At 32.0% G+C, this 16058-nt stretch overlaps 1 protein-coding gene across 4 annotated transcripts in view; it reads right to left on the minus strand.

The window, feature by feature from the left end:
• The window catches only part of CUL2 (cullin 2), a 97597-nt gene that overhangs the window by 21353 nt on the left and 60186 nt on the right, over positions 1-16058 (minus strand). For all 4 annotated transcript variants that reach the window (XM_074267095.1, XM_074267094.1, XM_074267097.1 and 1 more), the window contains 7 exons: positions 12370-12532; positions 12000-12124; positions 4835-4942; positions 3186-3245; positions 2304-2432; positions 2104-2190; positions 112-264 (listed from right to left, as the gene is read on the minus strand). In XM_074267095.1, coding sequence (XP_074123196.1) covers positions 112-264; positions 2104-2190; positions 2304-2432; positions 3186-3245; positions 4835-4942; positions 12000-12124; positions 12370-12532 — 825 coding nt within the window. The remainder of the gene's footprint in view (positions 1-111; positions 265-2103; positions 2191-2303; positions 2433-3185; positions 3246-4834; positions 4943-11999; positions 12125-12369; positions 12533-16058) is intronic.

Consider the following 16058-nt stretch of genomic DNA (forward strand, 5'->3'; position numbering starts at 1 on the left):
AGACTTAGCACAGTGCTTTGCACATAGAAAGTGCTTAACAAATAATTTTCATTCATTCAGGAAATTACTAACAATATTTTAAATTAATTCAGTGTAAATATTTATTCATACCTGTAGCACATATATTTGAAAACTAATTCCCAGATCTATTACAGTGTCCTGGTTTTTTATAAAATTGTTGAATTTGTTGTTAAGATCAGCACTGACATTCATGTCTGTATACATTCGATGGAGTTTGCTTGTAAACTCATATCCACAGGCTTGCTATAATGATAGATTTTAAAAATATTATTTAACATGAAAAGATTTGGGTGGGATTAATAAAAAAAATCTGTCATTTGTCAAGTCAAAGATAAATAGTGCATCCCTAGTAAAGAAATACCCTCTGAATTGCCATACTAATTGTTTTCAAACCAAAATACTTTTAATTTTCAAAACAAAAGTAAGGTGATTACTTCTGAAACACTATTTCCCCAGGTAATCTAATAAAACTGAAATGTGACTTCATTAAAAAAAAATTAAATAGAAGACTATACACTTGAAAAAAAAAAGCAAATATATCAATTTATCACATTACCAAAAAAAATATCAGTTACTGGGGAGAAATAAATATTCATGTGCTTAATAAATGTTATTGAACTGAATATAGACACAAAATGAGAAAGGTGTCATGTTTCCAGTTGATTAAAAAAAAGAAAAAATTAGGCATATAGCTTTTAAAACAGAGTGCAAAATATTTTTATTATTTAAATGATTTATTATAATCTTAATATTAAAGAATAATACAACCAAATGGACTTGCCTTATATCAATTTACATTTAAATTAATGAACTTCAATTATAATTCCTTATCTTTTAGTCATTCCCTCTATGATTCCATCAAAATCCTTTGTATCTCTTTCCATTTACTTTTTATCGTGTAGTCATAGTTCCTATGTATTTTCTTGTTCTAACTTTGCTTTTTTTGACTTGCCCGTTTCTTAAATGTCTTTCCCGTGTTTCTTAATATTCTTATGTGCCAATCTTAATTGCATTGTAAGAGTTCTATAACATGGGTTTTATTTAATTATTTTTCTATTGTTGTACTTTATATATGTCAAATTATAATTCCTAATAATGTTAATAAAAATACTTAAACAGAGAGCTCATTTACTTTTTTATAATACTCTCAGGGAACATAACACATAACTAAATTAATGGATAAAATGGAATGGTTATTTCTGTAATTTTTACTAAGAAATGACATAATAAATATGCCATGAAGAGTAAATCTGTTTCAAATTGGTCTAAACCCAACAAATTTCAAAGCCATCCACTGAATCCCAAATCTAAGAGAGAGGTACCACAAGGATATAAAGGATGGATATGAGAATAAGTGGATGACTAAATAAACTCCATTATTCCAAAAAACAAATAAATACATACCATGTTGATGAAAAGAGTAACAGTATTTCCACATGAGGATGGCACAAAAATATTATTTCTAACTCTTTTCTATATAGTAAAGTATTCTGACTGATGCTAAATATGAAACATTTACCAGTGAATCAATCAACAAACATTTTACTACCATGTGCTAGCTATGGTGGTATAAATACAAAGAATGAAATAATCCTTATTTCCAGTCATTCTTTACATGCTATTAAAATAGTAAACCATCATATCCAATTTTGTTTTAAAAATTTTCAGACAAGGGCAGCTAGTTGGTGCACTGAATAAAGCACCAGCCCCGAAGTCAGGAGGACCCAAGTTCAAATCTGGCCTCAGACACTTAACACTTCCTAGCCATGTGACTCTGGGCAAGTTACTTAACCCCAATTGCCTCAGCAAAAAAAAAAAATAAAAAAATTCGGACATATTACAAACAAAAAGTGAGTAAGATATCAGTTTTTAATAGCAATGTCAATGATTATGTAATGGATGGGGAAAAATGCATTAACTAAATTACACTCTAAAAAGATGTGATTTCAAAGAATCTTTAGGTGAATTTTTTTTATACATTGTAGAAAACTTACATAAAGTGAATACACATTTAAAATTTGTTTCATAAATTTCTTTTCAGACATGAATATATCTATTATGAAAGAGTGGATTTTATATTACCTTTAATTTATTGATCATGGCTTCTTCAGAATCCATAGACATAGACAGGCCATGAATTAAACGTTTGGCCAACATTCTTGCATAAAACTATTGGAAGGAAAAGAAGCAGTTACTTAACAGTCATTTCAAATTCTTGCATACTTTAAAAATGACAAAAAAACACCTTACAACAATTTTTTATGTATCAAATTGTTGCTTACCTTTTGAAAAACATCTTTATCATCAATATATTTGAAAACAGTAATGAAGCTGGTGAGCTTGTCTTCCACTTCATTCTCAGTCATTCCTTTTGCTGATTTTTTTAGCAAGTTGTCACAGTACTTAGCCAGCTCAAAAAAAAAAAAAAATTGAAAAAAATTTATTATTCATTAGTAAACTAACACACATATATCAAATCTTATTCATAAATAAGATTATGAGTGAGATATACATTCCATTGTGAGGGCATTATACAGGGCATGATACAAAATAAATCGGAAAAATATATACTTTACTTTCCCAAAATGTATGTTAAAAAAAAAGAAAATCAAAGAATAAACACATTTATTTACCTTTTTTAATTTTTTTTTTTTTTTGCTAAGGCAATTGGGGTTAAGTGACTTGCCCAGGGTCACACAGCTAGGAAGTGTTAAGTGTCTGAGGCCACATTTGAACTCAAGTCCTCCTGACTTCAGGGCTGGTGTTTTATCCACTGCCACCTAACTGCCCCTATTTATCATATTTTAAATAACTCAAAATTTTAAGAGGAAATAAATTTCCAAGCTAAGTTTGTTAAGTGTAAGGAACTAGGCAAAAAAACCTGATCAAAGCCAGTCATATCTTCTTTTAAAAACATACTTCTTAAATTTCCTTTTGTGATTATTGGGTAGTAGCACAAGAGTAAAATAGATAGAGAAATTCATTTGTTCAAACAACAGGTTAAAGAAGGCCATAAGTTCTGATTTCTATTCTTAATATGTAATGATTACTTTATCTCAAAAAAGCTAAAATGATGGGGAAAAATGTAATATTTGCTAACAGTAACATTTTGAATTTTCTCACATTTGTAAGCCTTAGGCATAATGAAATAATTGTCTCCTTACCAGTTCAGGCGCTTTGCAAATAGCTTTGGGTTCTTTATAGTTTACTACTGAAGTCAGAGCCTATATGGAAATACAAAATAAGAGATATGAAAATTAATATTTCCCTTTATTACTGCAGCAATATTGTAATGGTCTGCCTGCCTCAAAGTTTCTCCCCATTAGTCTGTCCGAAAGCAAAGTAGAGACAGACACTTGACTAGATGGATGACTGACTGGAGACAGAGACTATAGAGGGAAATTCTGATGACTAGAAGAATGAGCAAGCTCTACAATGTGAAGATCTGAGTGGAGAACATTCATCTTGCTCTCTAATACTATCTATAGCTTGAGAAAGGGTCACGAGTGGCCTATTATGAATATTACTTTTCTTTCTATCAGTAAATACTTCATGATTAAGGGTATGATCATGAATATTATTTAAGCAAGAAGTAGGGTGGCTGGAGTTCTCAAGAGTTATGTGAACAGCAGAGGGTAATATGAGTATATGCCCTTAAAAGGGTTACTACCAGTACTCTGAGAGAGAGAGTTGTTAGAATACAAGATGCTTGAAAATAGGACTTGATTTGTTGTTTATATTTATATCCCAGTACCTGACATATCAAAAATGCTTAATAAATGCTTATTGTTTGATGAACTGATTGACTACTAAAAGAATTAAAGGACTTTGGAATCAAATCCATCAATAAACATTGGAAAAAAAACCCTTTATATATGTAGACATGACTATTTTATATGTTTTATGTACCAATTCAATACCTAAGTAAAAATTATTTATTCATCTAAAATCAAAATAACTTAAACTTTTCTAGCCACATATCTATGGGAATTCCATAAACACCACATTTCACTAAAAATAAACTAAATTCTACCTCAAACCAATACCCTTCCACAAAATTTTACTAAAGAGTAGGTATGACATGATAGAAAAATCATAAAGTAAGGATACTAGGGTTGAAGTCTCATATAATACTCTTATTAGCTATCTGGTCATGAACAAATCATTTAAATTATTTCAGCCACAGGTTCCTGCTATATAAAATGTAGATATTACTACTTGTGCTATATCTTCAAAAACTTTCTAAGATTTTTAAAATTTTAAAGTGCTATAGAAATCTAAATGACTATCACCCCATTAAAGAATGGAATTTGGTTATTTTGAAGATAGCTAAATCTATGTACAAATGGCACAGGTCTATATATATTGCCCAGGAACTTATTTATTTATAGTAAATGAGCCCCAAAATACAAAGAAAAATCAAGGAAGCTACCAAAGCAAGATCGATGTTATCAAGATGCAGAGGGATAATTATTTATAGAAATTATGAAATTTTAACTCAAAACAGATAGTAATTATTTTGATTTATTCTAGTCAAACAGACTCCTCTAATTTCTAAATTTTAAACAAATCTAAAAGCTAGTTAACAAGTTAAAGTCTCTCTTTGATTTTTAACACTTTAACTGTTCATTTCCATGACTAGTCCAGCCCAAGTAATATCAATGCTATGTACATTATAGCGTATCATTTTACTCAAAACATCATTAATAATGTCACCATCAAGCCATATATGAACACTAATCCACAATAATTCAGGTACAGTATGACAGATGATAAAATTATACAATTTTGTATTATACATTATAAAAATTACCTTATCCAGGGCACTCATGAAGTGCTGATCACCATTCAAAACAGTGTTGATAAGTTGGGCAAATTTACCATGCACCTCCAAAACTGATTCCACAAATTGAGTTGGCATCTATAAAGATTCAATATAAAGTAAATAATAAATTAAACTATATTGACATCTCAACTAATTTTAAAAGTAAATTTTTCTAAGCAAGCTATTATAAAAAACATACTATGTAAAGACATATTAGCATTTTCCAAAGAAACTACATCTCAGCAATTTTTATGTGAATAGCCAACAATATATTAAAGTATTTGAGAAATGCTTCAAAATATCTTTGAACAGGCATTTTCATCAATACACTGGTATCTGACAAAATATTTCTTTGCAAGAGCTAAAAAAATTAATATTGATTACTGATTTAATGTGGAAATTAAAACAATTCTGAGGTACTATCTTTCACCTATCACATATATTAGAAAAGGGAAATGATTAATGCTGGAAGGGATGTAGGAAAATTAGGACATTCATGCACTGCTGATAGGAGTTAGAAACTGTTCAACCATTATAGAGAATAATTTGGAACTATACCCAAAGGGTATAAAACTGTGTCTACCATCTGATTCAGCAATACTATTTCTAGTTCTGTATCCCAAAGAGCATTTTTTAAAAAAGAAAAAAGAACCCTTTTGTACAAGAATATTTATAACAGCTCTTTTTGTGGTGGTTAAGAATTAGAAATTGAAGGAATATCCAGCAACCGAGAAATAGCTAAACAAGTTGTGGTTTATGATCTGTAATGGAATATTATTGTGCTCTAAGAAATGATTAGCAGGATGATTTCAGAAAAACCTGGAAAGACTTATATGATCTCATGCAGAGTGAAGTGAGCAGAACCAAGAAAACATAGTATAAAGTAATAGCAAGATTGTGTGAAGATCAACTATGATAAACTTAGCTTTTCTCAGAAATACTAGACTCACAATGAAAAATGCTATCTGTCTCTAGAGAAAGATTTGATGGAGTCTGAATACAGACCAATTGGTTTTTTTCCTTCTTTCATTTTTTTTTTTTTGAGTTTTCTTCCACAAAATGACTAATATAGAAACATGTTTTACATGACCACATATGTATAATCTAATATTACTTCTAAAATCTTTCCTACTCACGGTGCCTAGCACACAGGAGGCAACTTAAGGAACGCTTGGATAAATTGTTAAAATGTTATGATTAAGATGATCCTAACACTAGTGGTCAAAAGAAGACATTAAAGTGTTAAACTCCAATATTCAAGGGCACAAAATTATCTGCTTTATTATTACAGCTCTTGTCTTCTAGTTTCCCTACTTAAAGATATGTTATTTAAAACAAACTAGGCATTTCCATAACATAGTAAACTAAAAAAAAGATGCATAGTAAAATTTAAAAAATGCAAATCTACCATGTAAAACTTGCATGATAGTTCCTTTCAAACATATAACAAAATTTTCATGTAAATTTCTTTTTTTATTCTCTTCCCCCACCCTACTTAGAGATGGCTATCTTTTGCTTTTACAGAGCTGAAAATTCTAATTCTTTCCCTCCCTTCCCATAAAATCTGAAAAATGTGCAATGCTCTACACTTGTGGACCTCCCACTTCTACAAGGAGTAAGAGTTGTTTTCTCATTTCTTGTTTGGAGTGAAGCTTTCCAGAGACAATTTTGATAATTCTATGTTCAACTCTAACGCAGAAGTGCTGGCTATAAGTAACAATATACATAAATTAAAAAAAAAAAAAGACAAATAATAATGAAGGGAAGAAAAAAGGAATTTTGGAAAGAGTTAAATAAAGCTATCATGGTGATAATTGCTGTATCTGATTATTATAAGTGACTTTACTACTTGATAAAAATAAAAGGGATACAACACCAGCCTAAAACATAAAGGGAAAGAAATGGAAACCTTGATATCCTCCCTTTCTTTTACTCATTCATCTAAATATAAACTTGCAATTATTCTTTCTTACATGGCAAAGATAATACAAATTTCATTGTTTTAAAAATATTTCCAAAGTAAGCTCTAAAATTCACTTCAACGCATGAATGAATATTGAGTATTGAACTACAATACCTATCATGTTTTAAACTCTGACAGATGGATGGGTAGAAGAAAGGGAAGAAAGGAGGAAAGTAAGGAAGGAAGGCAGGAAGGGAAAAAGGAAGGAAAGAAAAGAGGGAAGGTGGGAGGAAGGATGGATTTATTAAGAATATACTAAGTCCAGATAATGTGCTAAGTGATTTACAAATTTTATCTTATTTGATACCCACAATGACCGGGAGGCAGGCATTATTATGATCCTCATTTTACAGTAGAAAAAACTGAGGAAAACGAAGGTTAAATGATTTCCCTCTTGGATACAAAGCTATTAAAAATCCTAATCTGAATACAGGCCTTCCTGACTCTAGACCTAGTACTATATCCACTGTGACAGTTAGCTGTCACTAAATATAATCCGTTATGTTCTAGGATAGAATCCAGAACAGCAATAAGATTTGAGAAATCAGGGCCATGGTGTTTTGCAAATGGGTGGCATCTTGAAAAAATAAAACAAGCAAGCAAGATTTTAAGTCCTATTACACATGTGACAGAGATAGAATCCAACTTCTGGGATACCAACGCTACACCATGGATAGGGAAATCAAGCAGCCAAAGTATGAATGTGGTTACCTTTCAGAGTTTAGTCTTGTAGCACTTTCTTGTTACTACTTACTTGAAAGTACTGCATTCTTCACAAAGGATAAATAAACATTGGGCCTTCATCTCATTCTTCAAAATATGTGGAACCTCCACACAACTAAACTAAAATGAAATAAAGAGGCAGCATTCCTAAGCTCAGATTTACAGTTGAAATAAACATCCCTATAGTTTAAGGGAAGGAGACAAACATTTATTAAGTATCTATTGTGTTCCAAGAATGACACTAAGTGCTTTACAAACATTGGTCATCATGGACGTTTCATTTCCTACCTAGCTATACTCATTTTGTACTTCTTTTGACTTCTTTAGAAGCATTTATTTGGATTTTTTTTTTTTTTTGGCTTTTCCATAATGTCTTTGTACTAGGTACTTCCTCTGAACCCAGCCTTCTCTTCCTATCTCCTAATTTTCAACTTTCTTTCATATGCCATCTTCCCCCAATAGGTTATAAGCTCCTCGAAGGCAGGAGTTACTTTTTTCCTATCCATATCCCTACCACTTATATAATGCCCAGAATATAGATTGCACTTATTAAATATGTATTGACTAATAGCTTTACAAATGTTGGTTATAATGTCCAATCCTATCATTTTACAGATGAACAAACTGAGGTACAGCGGTAAAGTGACTTGTCACATAAACAAGAAGAAGCAAAATAGAAATTCAAACCTGGTCCTAAGCCTCCATTTTCCCACAGACTCAGGACAAGAAGTATTAAAATCCCTGAGCAAGACTAAGACACTCTGTTTGTTACTTTAGCCTTAGAGAGGTGACATAAGTTTTACCTGAAAATAGTAAGAGTGGCTTAGGGAGTATAAGAACATACCAGGTGAATTAGTTTGGTGAAACTGAACTGATTTTTTTTTTTTCAGTGTTCTGATAATTCCATTTCAACAAAATGTTTCCCTTGTAATTCCATGTCTTATTTTATGCATTTAAAAACATTCTGAAAAGAGATCTAAAACCTTTATCAGATCAGTAAAGAGGCCATGACACCAAAAAATACTAAGGACCTCTGCGTAAGACTCTGGAGGAAGATTTTCTGTCTAAAGTTTGTTTCTCAATGACTCAAATATCCAAAAGATATACAAAGGGGAACTAGTTAAAATGTAAGCTCCTCTATAGTAGGAGGCTTTTGAGACCTTCAGATGAGGAAACTGGGTTTTGCCTTTTTCTCCATGGGGCTTAGCACAGTACTTGGCATATGATAACTACTTGGCAAATGCTTGTTTTTACTTTTGTTCTATTTTTGTTGATAGAATGGAGGCAAGGATGAGACAGCATCAAGAAAAAGGGAAAGCAGAAGTAAACTAAAGGCTTTACCATAAATGCAATAATGATTTTCTTAATACTTTACTAGGAAATTTACTATGTTTAAGAGGCAAAAGCTCTCTTTTTTTTGTTGTTCTTTTTTAAAAAAATTATTATTATAGCTTTATATTGACAAAACATATGCATGGGTAATTTTTCAACATTGATCCTTGCAAAAACTTCTGTTCCAACTTTTCTCCTCCTTCCCTTCCACCCCCTTTCCTAGATGCAGGCAGTCCCATACATGTTAAACATGTTAAAGTATATGTTAAATATAATATATGTATACATATTTATACAGTTATCTTGCTGCACATGAAAAATAGGATTTGGAAAGAAGGTAAAAATAACTGGGAAGAAAAATAAAAATACAAGCAAACAACATCAGAATGAGTACAAATGCTGTGTTGTGGTCCACACTCATTTCCCAGTGTTCTTTCCCTGGGTGTAGCTGGTTCTGTTTATCATTGATCAATTAGAACTGATTTGGATCTTCTCACTGCTGAAGATAGCCATGTCCATCTGAATTGTTAATTGTAAAGGTCCTGTTGTCTCTCAATTGTAATCCTTTTCTGGGAGGAGATCTCTTTTCTGTAAAATCTTTTCTCTGTGAGCAGGTTTCTTGGGAGCTCTGAATCTCCTCCAACTCTTGTCCTTTCCCAATCCAGACTCCTCCTCCAGGCCACCCCAGTCCCAACTCTGGCCCAGAGTAGACTGACTCCAGACCCAATGCTGCCTTCTTTTATCCTCCCAGAGAATGGGAGTGGGATAACTCAGGGGCTTGAGGGAAAAATACTTCAACCAATGACCTTGCTCCTTTTAAAGGTTGTATAAACTCCTTTTCATATGTTAACTCCTCCTCAGAAGTTCAAAGGGGTAAACTCCCCTTAAGGGCCGGAACCAAAGGTGTGAATGAGAGAATTGTTAAGTACTGACTTAGCACTTAGTAAGAACCTGTCAGTTAATGAAGTGCATAATCATCTCTTGGTTCTGCTAATTTCATTTGGCATCAGTTCATGTAAGTGTCTCCAACCTCTCTGTATTCATCCTGCTGGTCATTTCTTACAGAATACTATTCCATAACATTCATATACCACAATTTACAAAGTCATTCTCCAATTGATGGACATCCATTCAGTTTCCAGTTTCTAGCCACTAAGAAAAGGGCTGTCACAAATAGTTTTGCACATACAGGTCCCTTTCCAGAAGCTCTCTTTTTAAGAGACACTCAACTCAGAGAAAGGGAAGACCCAAAGAGAAGGGTAGAAGAGCTTTTTTTCTGTAGAGAGGGCAATAAAAAGATGGCCATCAAGGGGTGAATCAGACCAGTTTTACACATACAGACAAATGGCCATTTTTATGGAGACTATTTACTATTGGAAATTGAAATGTGTCATAAATTGGATGGGCCAAACCAGGGATGATGACAATTTCAACATCTGGGAGGATGATGTAGGCAAGAAGTATAGAATCAAAAATGTTTAGGGCAAAAGAGATTTTTAAAGATCATGTTATCTAACCCTTCAGATAAGGAAACTAAAATCCTAAGAAGTAGAATGAATCATGGAGGAAAAGAGCATAGAACTAACTAAACTCTAATGTTTTATCTTTCTGCAAAGGGCACCCTTACCTAATACTATCTTGAGAATGGAAGGAAGAAAGGGCTTTCCCCACTGATTATTCCCTGGGCAGCAGAAAGATGGCTTAAAAAAATGGCCAGAAATAGCATTAGGAGTCTTCTTGTAGAGAAAATGCAAAGGCCATGGAAATTTCATCAGGCAGATAGATATTCATGGCTTGAGAGAAATCTGGCAGTAGGAAATAGGAGAAAGGCAGTGAGGACAAAGGAAGTCTGACAACAAATATCAGGGCAAAACCAAAAGTAATGTAGGAAATAGACACCGGGCAAGTAAGTAGGGTAAGGACTAAGACTCAGGGAAATAAGGGGGAGAATTATTAAAAGAAGCACTATACAGATAAGGCACTGGTTACCAAAATAAAGTCAGAATATATAGTTAGCAATAATGAAATGATGCCAAAGTCAACCAAGCAAAGGATTCTGGTATTTCCCATACCTAAGGCCCAAGGTTCCAGAACCTGGGGCATGGTTAATAACTAACCAACTCTAGCTATGGGAACTGGATTTATGATCAGAAAGTTGGAGGAATCACAGGTACAAGAAGTTTGATCTATCCATCTTGATTACACTTGCATATCAAGTGTAAGCCCTAAATATCATGGTGAATATGAGAAATGCTTACCAATTGAACCAAAAACAAAAACATCTGTTTCACAATAATACTTTCTAAAACAAAAAATTGTTCAATTTTCCATCACCAGCAAGGAAAGATCAACATTGCTCATTAACAACCATTTAAGGAGCGACTTCTTGCTCCAATGTAGGATGGCAGACAACTTAATCAATCTCAAGAAATACAGTGCTGAAATATCTGACTACAAGTCAGATAGAGATAAGAGAAAGAAAATACCTGGACAGTATTATTAAAGACAAAAACCTAGCAACTGTGGAAGCTTAGGCTCTGGAAGCTAGGTCTATGATCAATTAACAGCATAAATCTCAGAAAAAAGGAAATGTTAGAAAAAAGTATAGATATAATTTGTACAATGTTCTAAAACTAAATTTAATTAGGATATATATTTTATCTAAAATGGGAGCATAAGTCAAAATAACAATTCTAAAACTACTAGTTGCATATTTAGAGCACTATGCTGTAAAAAGGATCTCAGAACATAGGTGATGAATAACACTGAGATTCCTTTGTTCTCTTTTCACTGTTTTTTATTGCTATTACTGCAAGTCTAATCTACTTCCACAAAAGCCGACTAGCAGTTGCTATGAGATCCAAAACAATGTTAATAAAAAAGCTGGATTATCCACTGTTTTTTAAAAATGGAAAATCCTATTAGAGATTCTAAATCATTGATGTAAATATACTTCTCTTTATAAAAATATTTAAATTTTACATATTTTATATTATATTATTACACTGTTGTTACTATTACATGATAATGATTAGAAAAACAAGATGAGGAAGAAAGTACATATGAAAGCAGATTAAGACTCAATGATAAATGAGATCAAAGAAAAAGTTTTCCAAGGGTTCTTATAAAACTCACATTTTCCTGAGAAAGATTACCAGTTGCTCTAAGACCCTCATCATGAATATGATTTTGTAGTTCTTGAATCATATGAGGTAAACCACTTGACACAGCACGAAGCAAGGTGTACATATTTGCCATATCTGTTTAAAAAAAATTAAGTTAAATTCATCAATTCCTATTATTTTTAAGATGTACTTTTAAAAAATTTCATAAAACTAATTTTCTTACAAAATATGAAAAAATATTTATGAAGTTCTTTGAAAAACATCTTCCAAATATATAACAAAGTTAAGTGATAAGATATGTTAACATTAAATTATAAAAACAACAAAAAATTAATTTTGATTTCCTGATTTTTACATAACTTTTTTTTGGTATAACTTACCACTTCTTTTCTCTTGTCGGATAATATTGTGACATTCTGCATGTAGAAACTGTAAATGGTCTGCCACCATTCGCTGCTGACATTCATGAATCACTTTACTATATGAACTTGGATGCAAATATTTTCTACATCGCATTTCTTCATCTTTTAATCTACCTAGGACCTAGAGAGATATATATTCATAGTAAGAATTTATCTTTACTTTATAAGGGAAAACATAAATTAAGAGGAGTGGGTGGATGAAGGTGAGGAAGCTTCAATCATCAACTAGTCACACAAATATGTAAAGGAATATAGAGTAGTAAAAAAAAATTTAAATTTACTTTTTATTTGATAAATTATGACCACAGTTAGAACTATTACCTATCAAACCTCATGTTATATACATTATAAAATCTAAACAATGCCATTTCTTTAAAAATCAAAACAGATTTATTTCATAAGAGGCAAAGCTAAAAATACTAAATTAGTCAATTAATTAAATTCTATAAATATTTCCTGAATGCTTACTATGTACAAGATACTTTTTTGTTGTTGTTGTTTTTGTTTTGTTTTGTTTTTTGTTTTTGTAGAGGCAATTGGGGTTAAGTAACCTGCCCAGGGTCACACAGCTAGGAAGTGTTAAGTGTCTGAGGCCAAATTTGAACTCAGGTCCTCCTTACTTCAGGGCTGGTTCTTTATCCATTGTACTATCTAGTGACCCCAAGATACTGTTAGACATTGGGATATGAATATTCATAATCCTGTCCAACTATTTCTGACTCCATTTGGGGTTTTCTTGGCAAAAATCCTAGAGAGGTTTGCCATATTCTGCTCCAGTTCATTCTACAGGTGAAGAAATTCAGGCAAACAGGGTTAAGTGACTTATCTAGAGTCACACTGCTAAAAAGCATCTGAGGCCATATTTGAACTTAGGTCTTCTTGTCTCCAGGCCTGGGTTCTATTTGCTGCCCACTTAGCTGCTTAAAGCTTGCAGGAAGCTTTGAAGCTAGTAAAAATGATAGGACATAATAGCTTAATTTAAGATATAAGTACTGTAGAAAAGATACCAAATAACTAGATAACAAGGGATATAATTGTGAAGGGTGGGAATAAATGAAGGCTTTTTGTATAAAAAGGAATTTGAAGATGGCCTTATATAGTAGATAGAATTTAAATCAGTACATATTGAGATAAGAAGAGAATTCCAGGCAGAAGGAAAGGAATGAAAGGCTAAGCAAGGAAGGATAAAGGAAAAGTTTAACGAATGGCAAGTTTTCCAGTTAATTTGGAACACACACACACACACATAAATAGCTTTGACTAGAGCATCTAGGGACTGTTCATATATCCATACTACAGATAAACCAAATTTATTTAGAGAAAAAAGAAAAATAGGTTCCTAGGATTAAAATGTCACCAGAAAATTCAACACAGGAAAGATGGAAATTCTTGAGAATGAGATTCTGAGGAAGAAACCAAAGTTTCCAATATTCATTTAAAATGTTCTAAATCACTAATACTTGGAGAAAGGCAAATTAAAACAACTCTGATGTACCAATTCACAACTCCTAGAATGGCTAAGTTGAAAGAAAAGGAGAATTACTAATGTTACAGAGAATATAGGGAAAAAAGTACAGTAATACAGATTTTCGTAATACAGATTTCGTAGGTGGAACTGTGAACTATTCCACCCTGGAAAGCAATTTCAAACTATGCCCAAAGAGTTATCGAACTTTGCATACCTTTCCACTAAGCAATCCTACTCCTTGTCTATACTTCCAAAGAATTAAAAGGAAAAGGAAAAAGATCCATATGTACAAAAATATTTATTGTTTCTTTGTGTGTGTGTGTGGCAACAAAGAACTGAAAACTGAAGAGATGCCTATCAACTCAGGAAAGGGTTGAACAAATATGCTACATGAATGTGATGGAATACTATTGTGCTATAAGAAATGATAAAGGGGATAGTTTAAAAAAAAACTGGGAAGAATTATTTTAACTGATCCAGAGTGAAAAAATAGATTCAAGACAACTAATAAGGTAAAGTCATTTTGTAAAGGTAATCAATTCTAAAAGACTTAGTAACTTAGATATACACAGTGAGCTATAACAGTTCCAAAGGACTCATTATGAAAAATACTATCCACTTCCAGGAAGAGAACTGATTGACATAGAATGCAGATTGAAAATTTTTTTCTTTTTTAATTTATTTTTTCTTTTTCAGAACATAGCTAAGGTACAGATTTGTTTGGCAAGAATTCATTTTTGTAATGTGCTTTGTATTTCTTGTCTTCTCAAAGTGTGGGGAGGAACAAGATGAGGAAGAGAAGTTGGAAACAAAAATAAAATTGAATGGAAAAAATTAAATTCTGAAGATTTAAAAATAATTTCAGTAAAGAAGAAAATGAAGTGTCTGACAGAACAAATGTGATTGTCAAGGAATTTACTTATGAATTAAAATGTTAAAAACACATGCATAAGATTAAAACAAGGACAAATTATGAAGCATAATTTTAAAAAGCATGCCTAAGTACTATAAGAATAGTATCAGGACTACCAATGAGCTGAGGTTAGCAAGGAATGTTAAGGACAATTAAAATGCTTTTGTTATTTTCTTCTTTTATTATATTACGAAAAGCAAGGGCTCAAGAAAGGGTTAAAACTTCTATTCTGTTTAAGTGTATTGATGATAATGGACCACAGAGAAAATCTGGACAAGCAAGGATAAAATATAAATAGCTAACAGGGAGATAACACTTCATATAAGCAATAAGACAAGGGCTAGCTGCTCTTGATGAGCCCCAAATCTAGAGTGATTACATTTCAGAATACTAATGGTACTAGAGCTAGTGATCATGAACATCAGGAAACAAAAACAATGATCACAAAAAGTCACCAGTGCTTCATTAAAAACAGGTCGTGGCAATTTCAATAGACTTGGAATGGAAAATGCCATTTGCATCCAGAAATAAATGAGGATTAAAGCACTCAATTTTCACATTTTTATTTGTTTTAGCTTGTTTGCTTTTTCTGTCTTGTGGTTTTTCCTGTTTGTTCTGATTTTTCCTTATAACATGACAAATATGGAAATGTGCTTAACACATGTATAATCTATATCAGATTGTTTGCTATTTTGGGGAAAGGAAAAGTAAGGAAAGGAGAGAAAAAAAATTTGGAACTCAAAATCTTGAAAGAAATGAATGTTAAGAACTATCAACATGAAATTGTAAAAATAAAATACTATTGAAGAAAAAAAAAAAAGAACAGATCATCATGCCCATGAATTGGGAAATAGCTGTACAAATTATGGCATAAGAAAGTAATGGAATAGAAGACCTGGAAATACTTATACAAACTGATGCATAGTGAAATGAGAATGATGAGAACAATTTATATAACATTATAAAAAAAACAACAACTCTGCAACAACTTCTGATTAGGGCCATGACCAACTACAATTCCAAAGGAACTATGATGAAGCAGCTATCCCTCTCCTGACTGAGAGGTGATAGACTCAAGACAATTGATAAGACATTAAAAAAAAAAAAAAAAAAAGATTATTAGAGCATATTTAAATGTGCAAAAGAGAACAGAAGAAAAGCCAAAAAGAATCACAAACAAGTAAATAGCTTTAAAAGTTGCATCTAGGATTTGTTATCTAAAAAGAAAAGTTTTATGTGTGTGTCTGTGTGTGTATATAATTGAGA

The sequence above is a fragment of the Sminthopsis crassicaudata genome, chromosome 5 (assembly GCF_048593235.1).
Source record: "Sminthopsis crassicaudata isolate SCR6 chromosome 5, ASM4859323v1, whole genome shotgun sequence".
Lineage (NCBI taxonomy): Eukaryota > Metazoa > Chordata > Mammalia > Dasyuromorphia > Dasyuridae > Sminthopsis > Sminthopsis crassicaudata.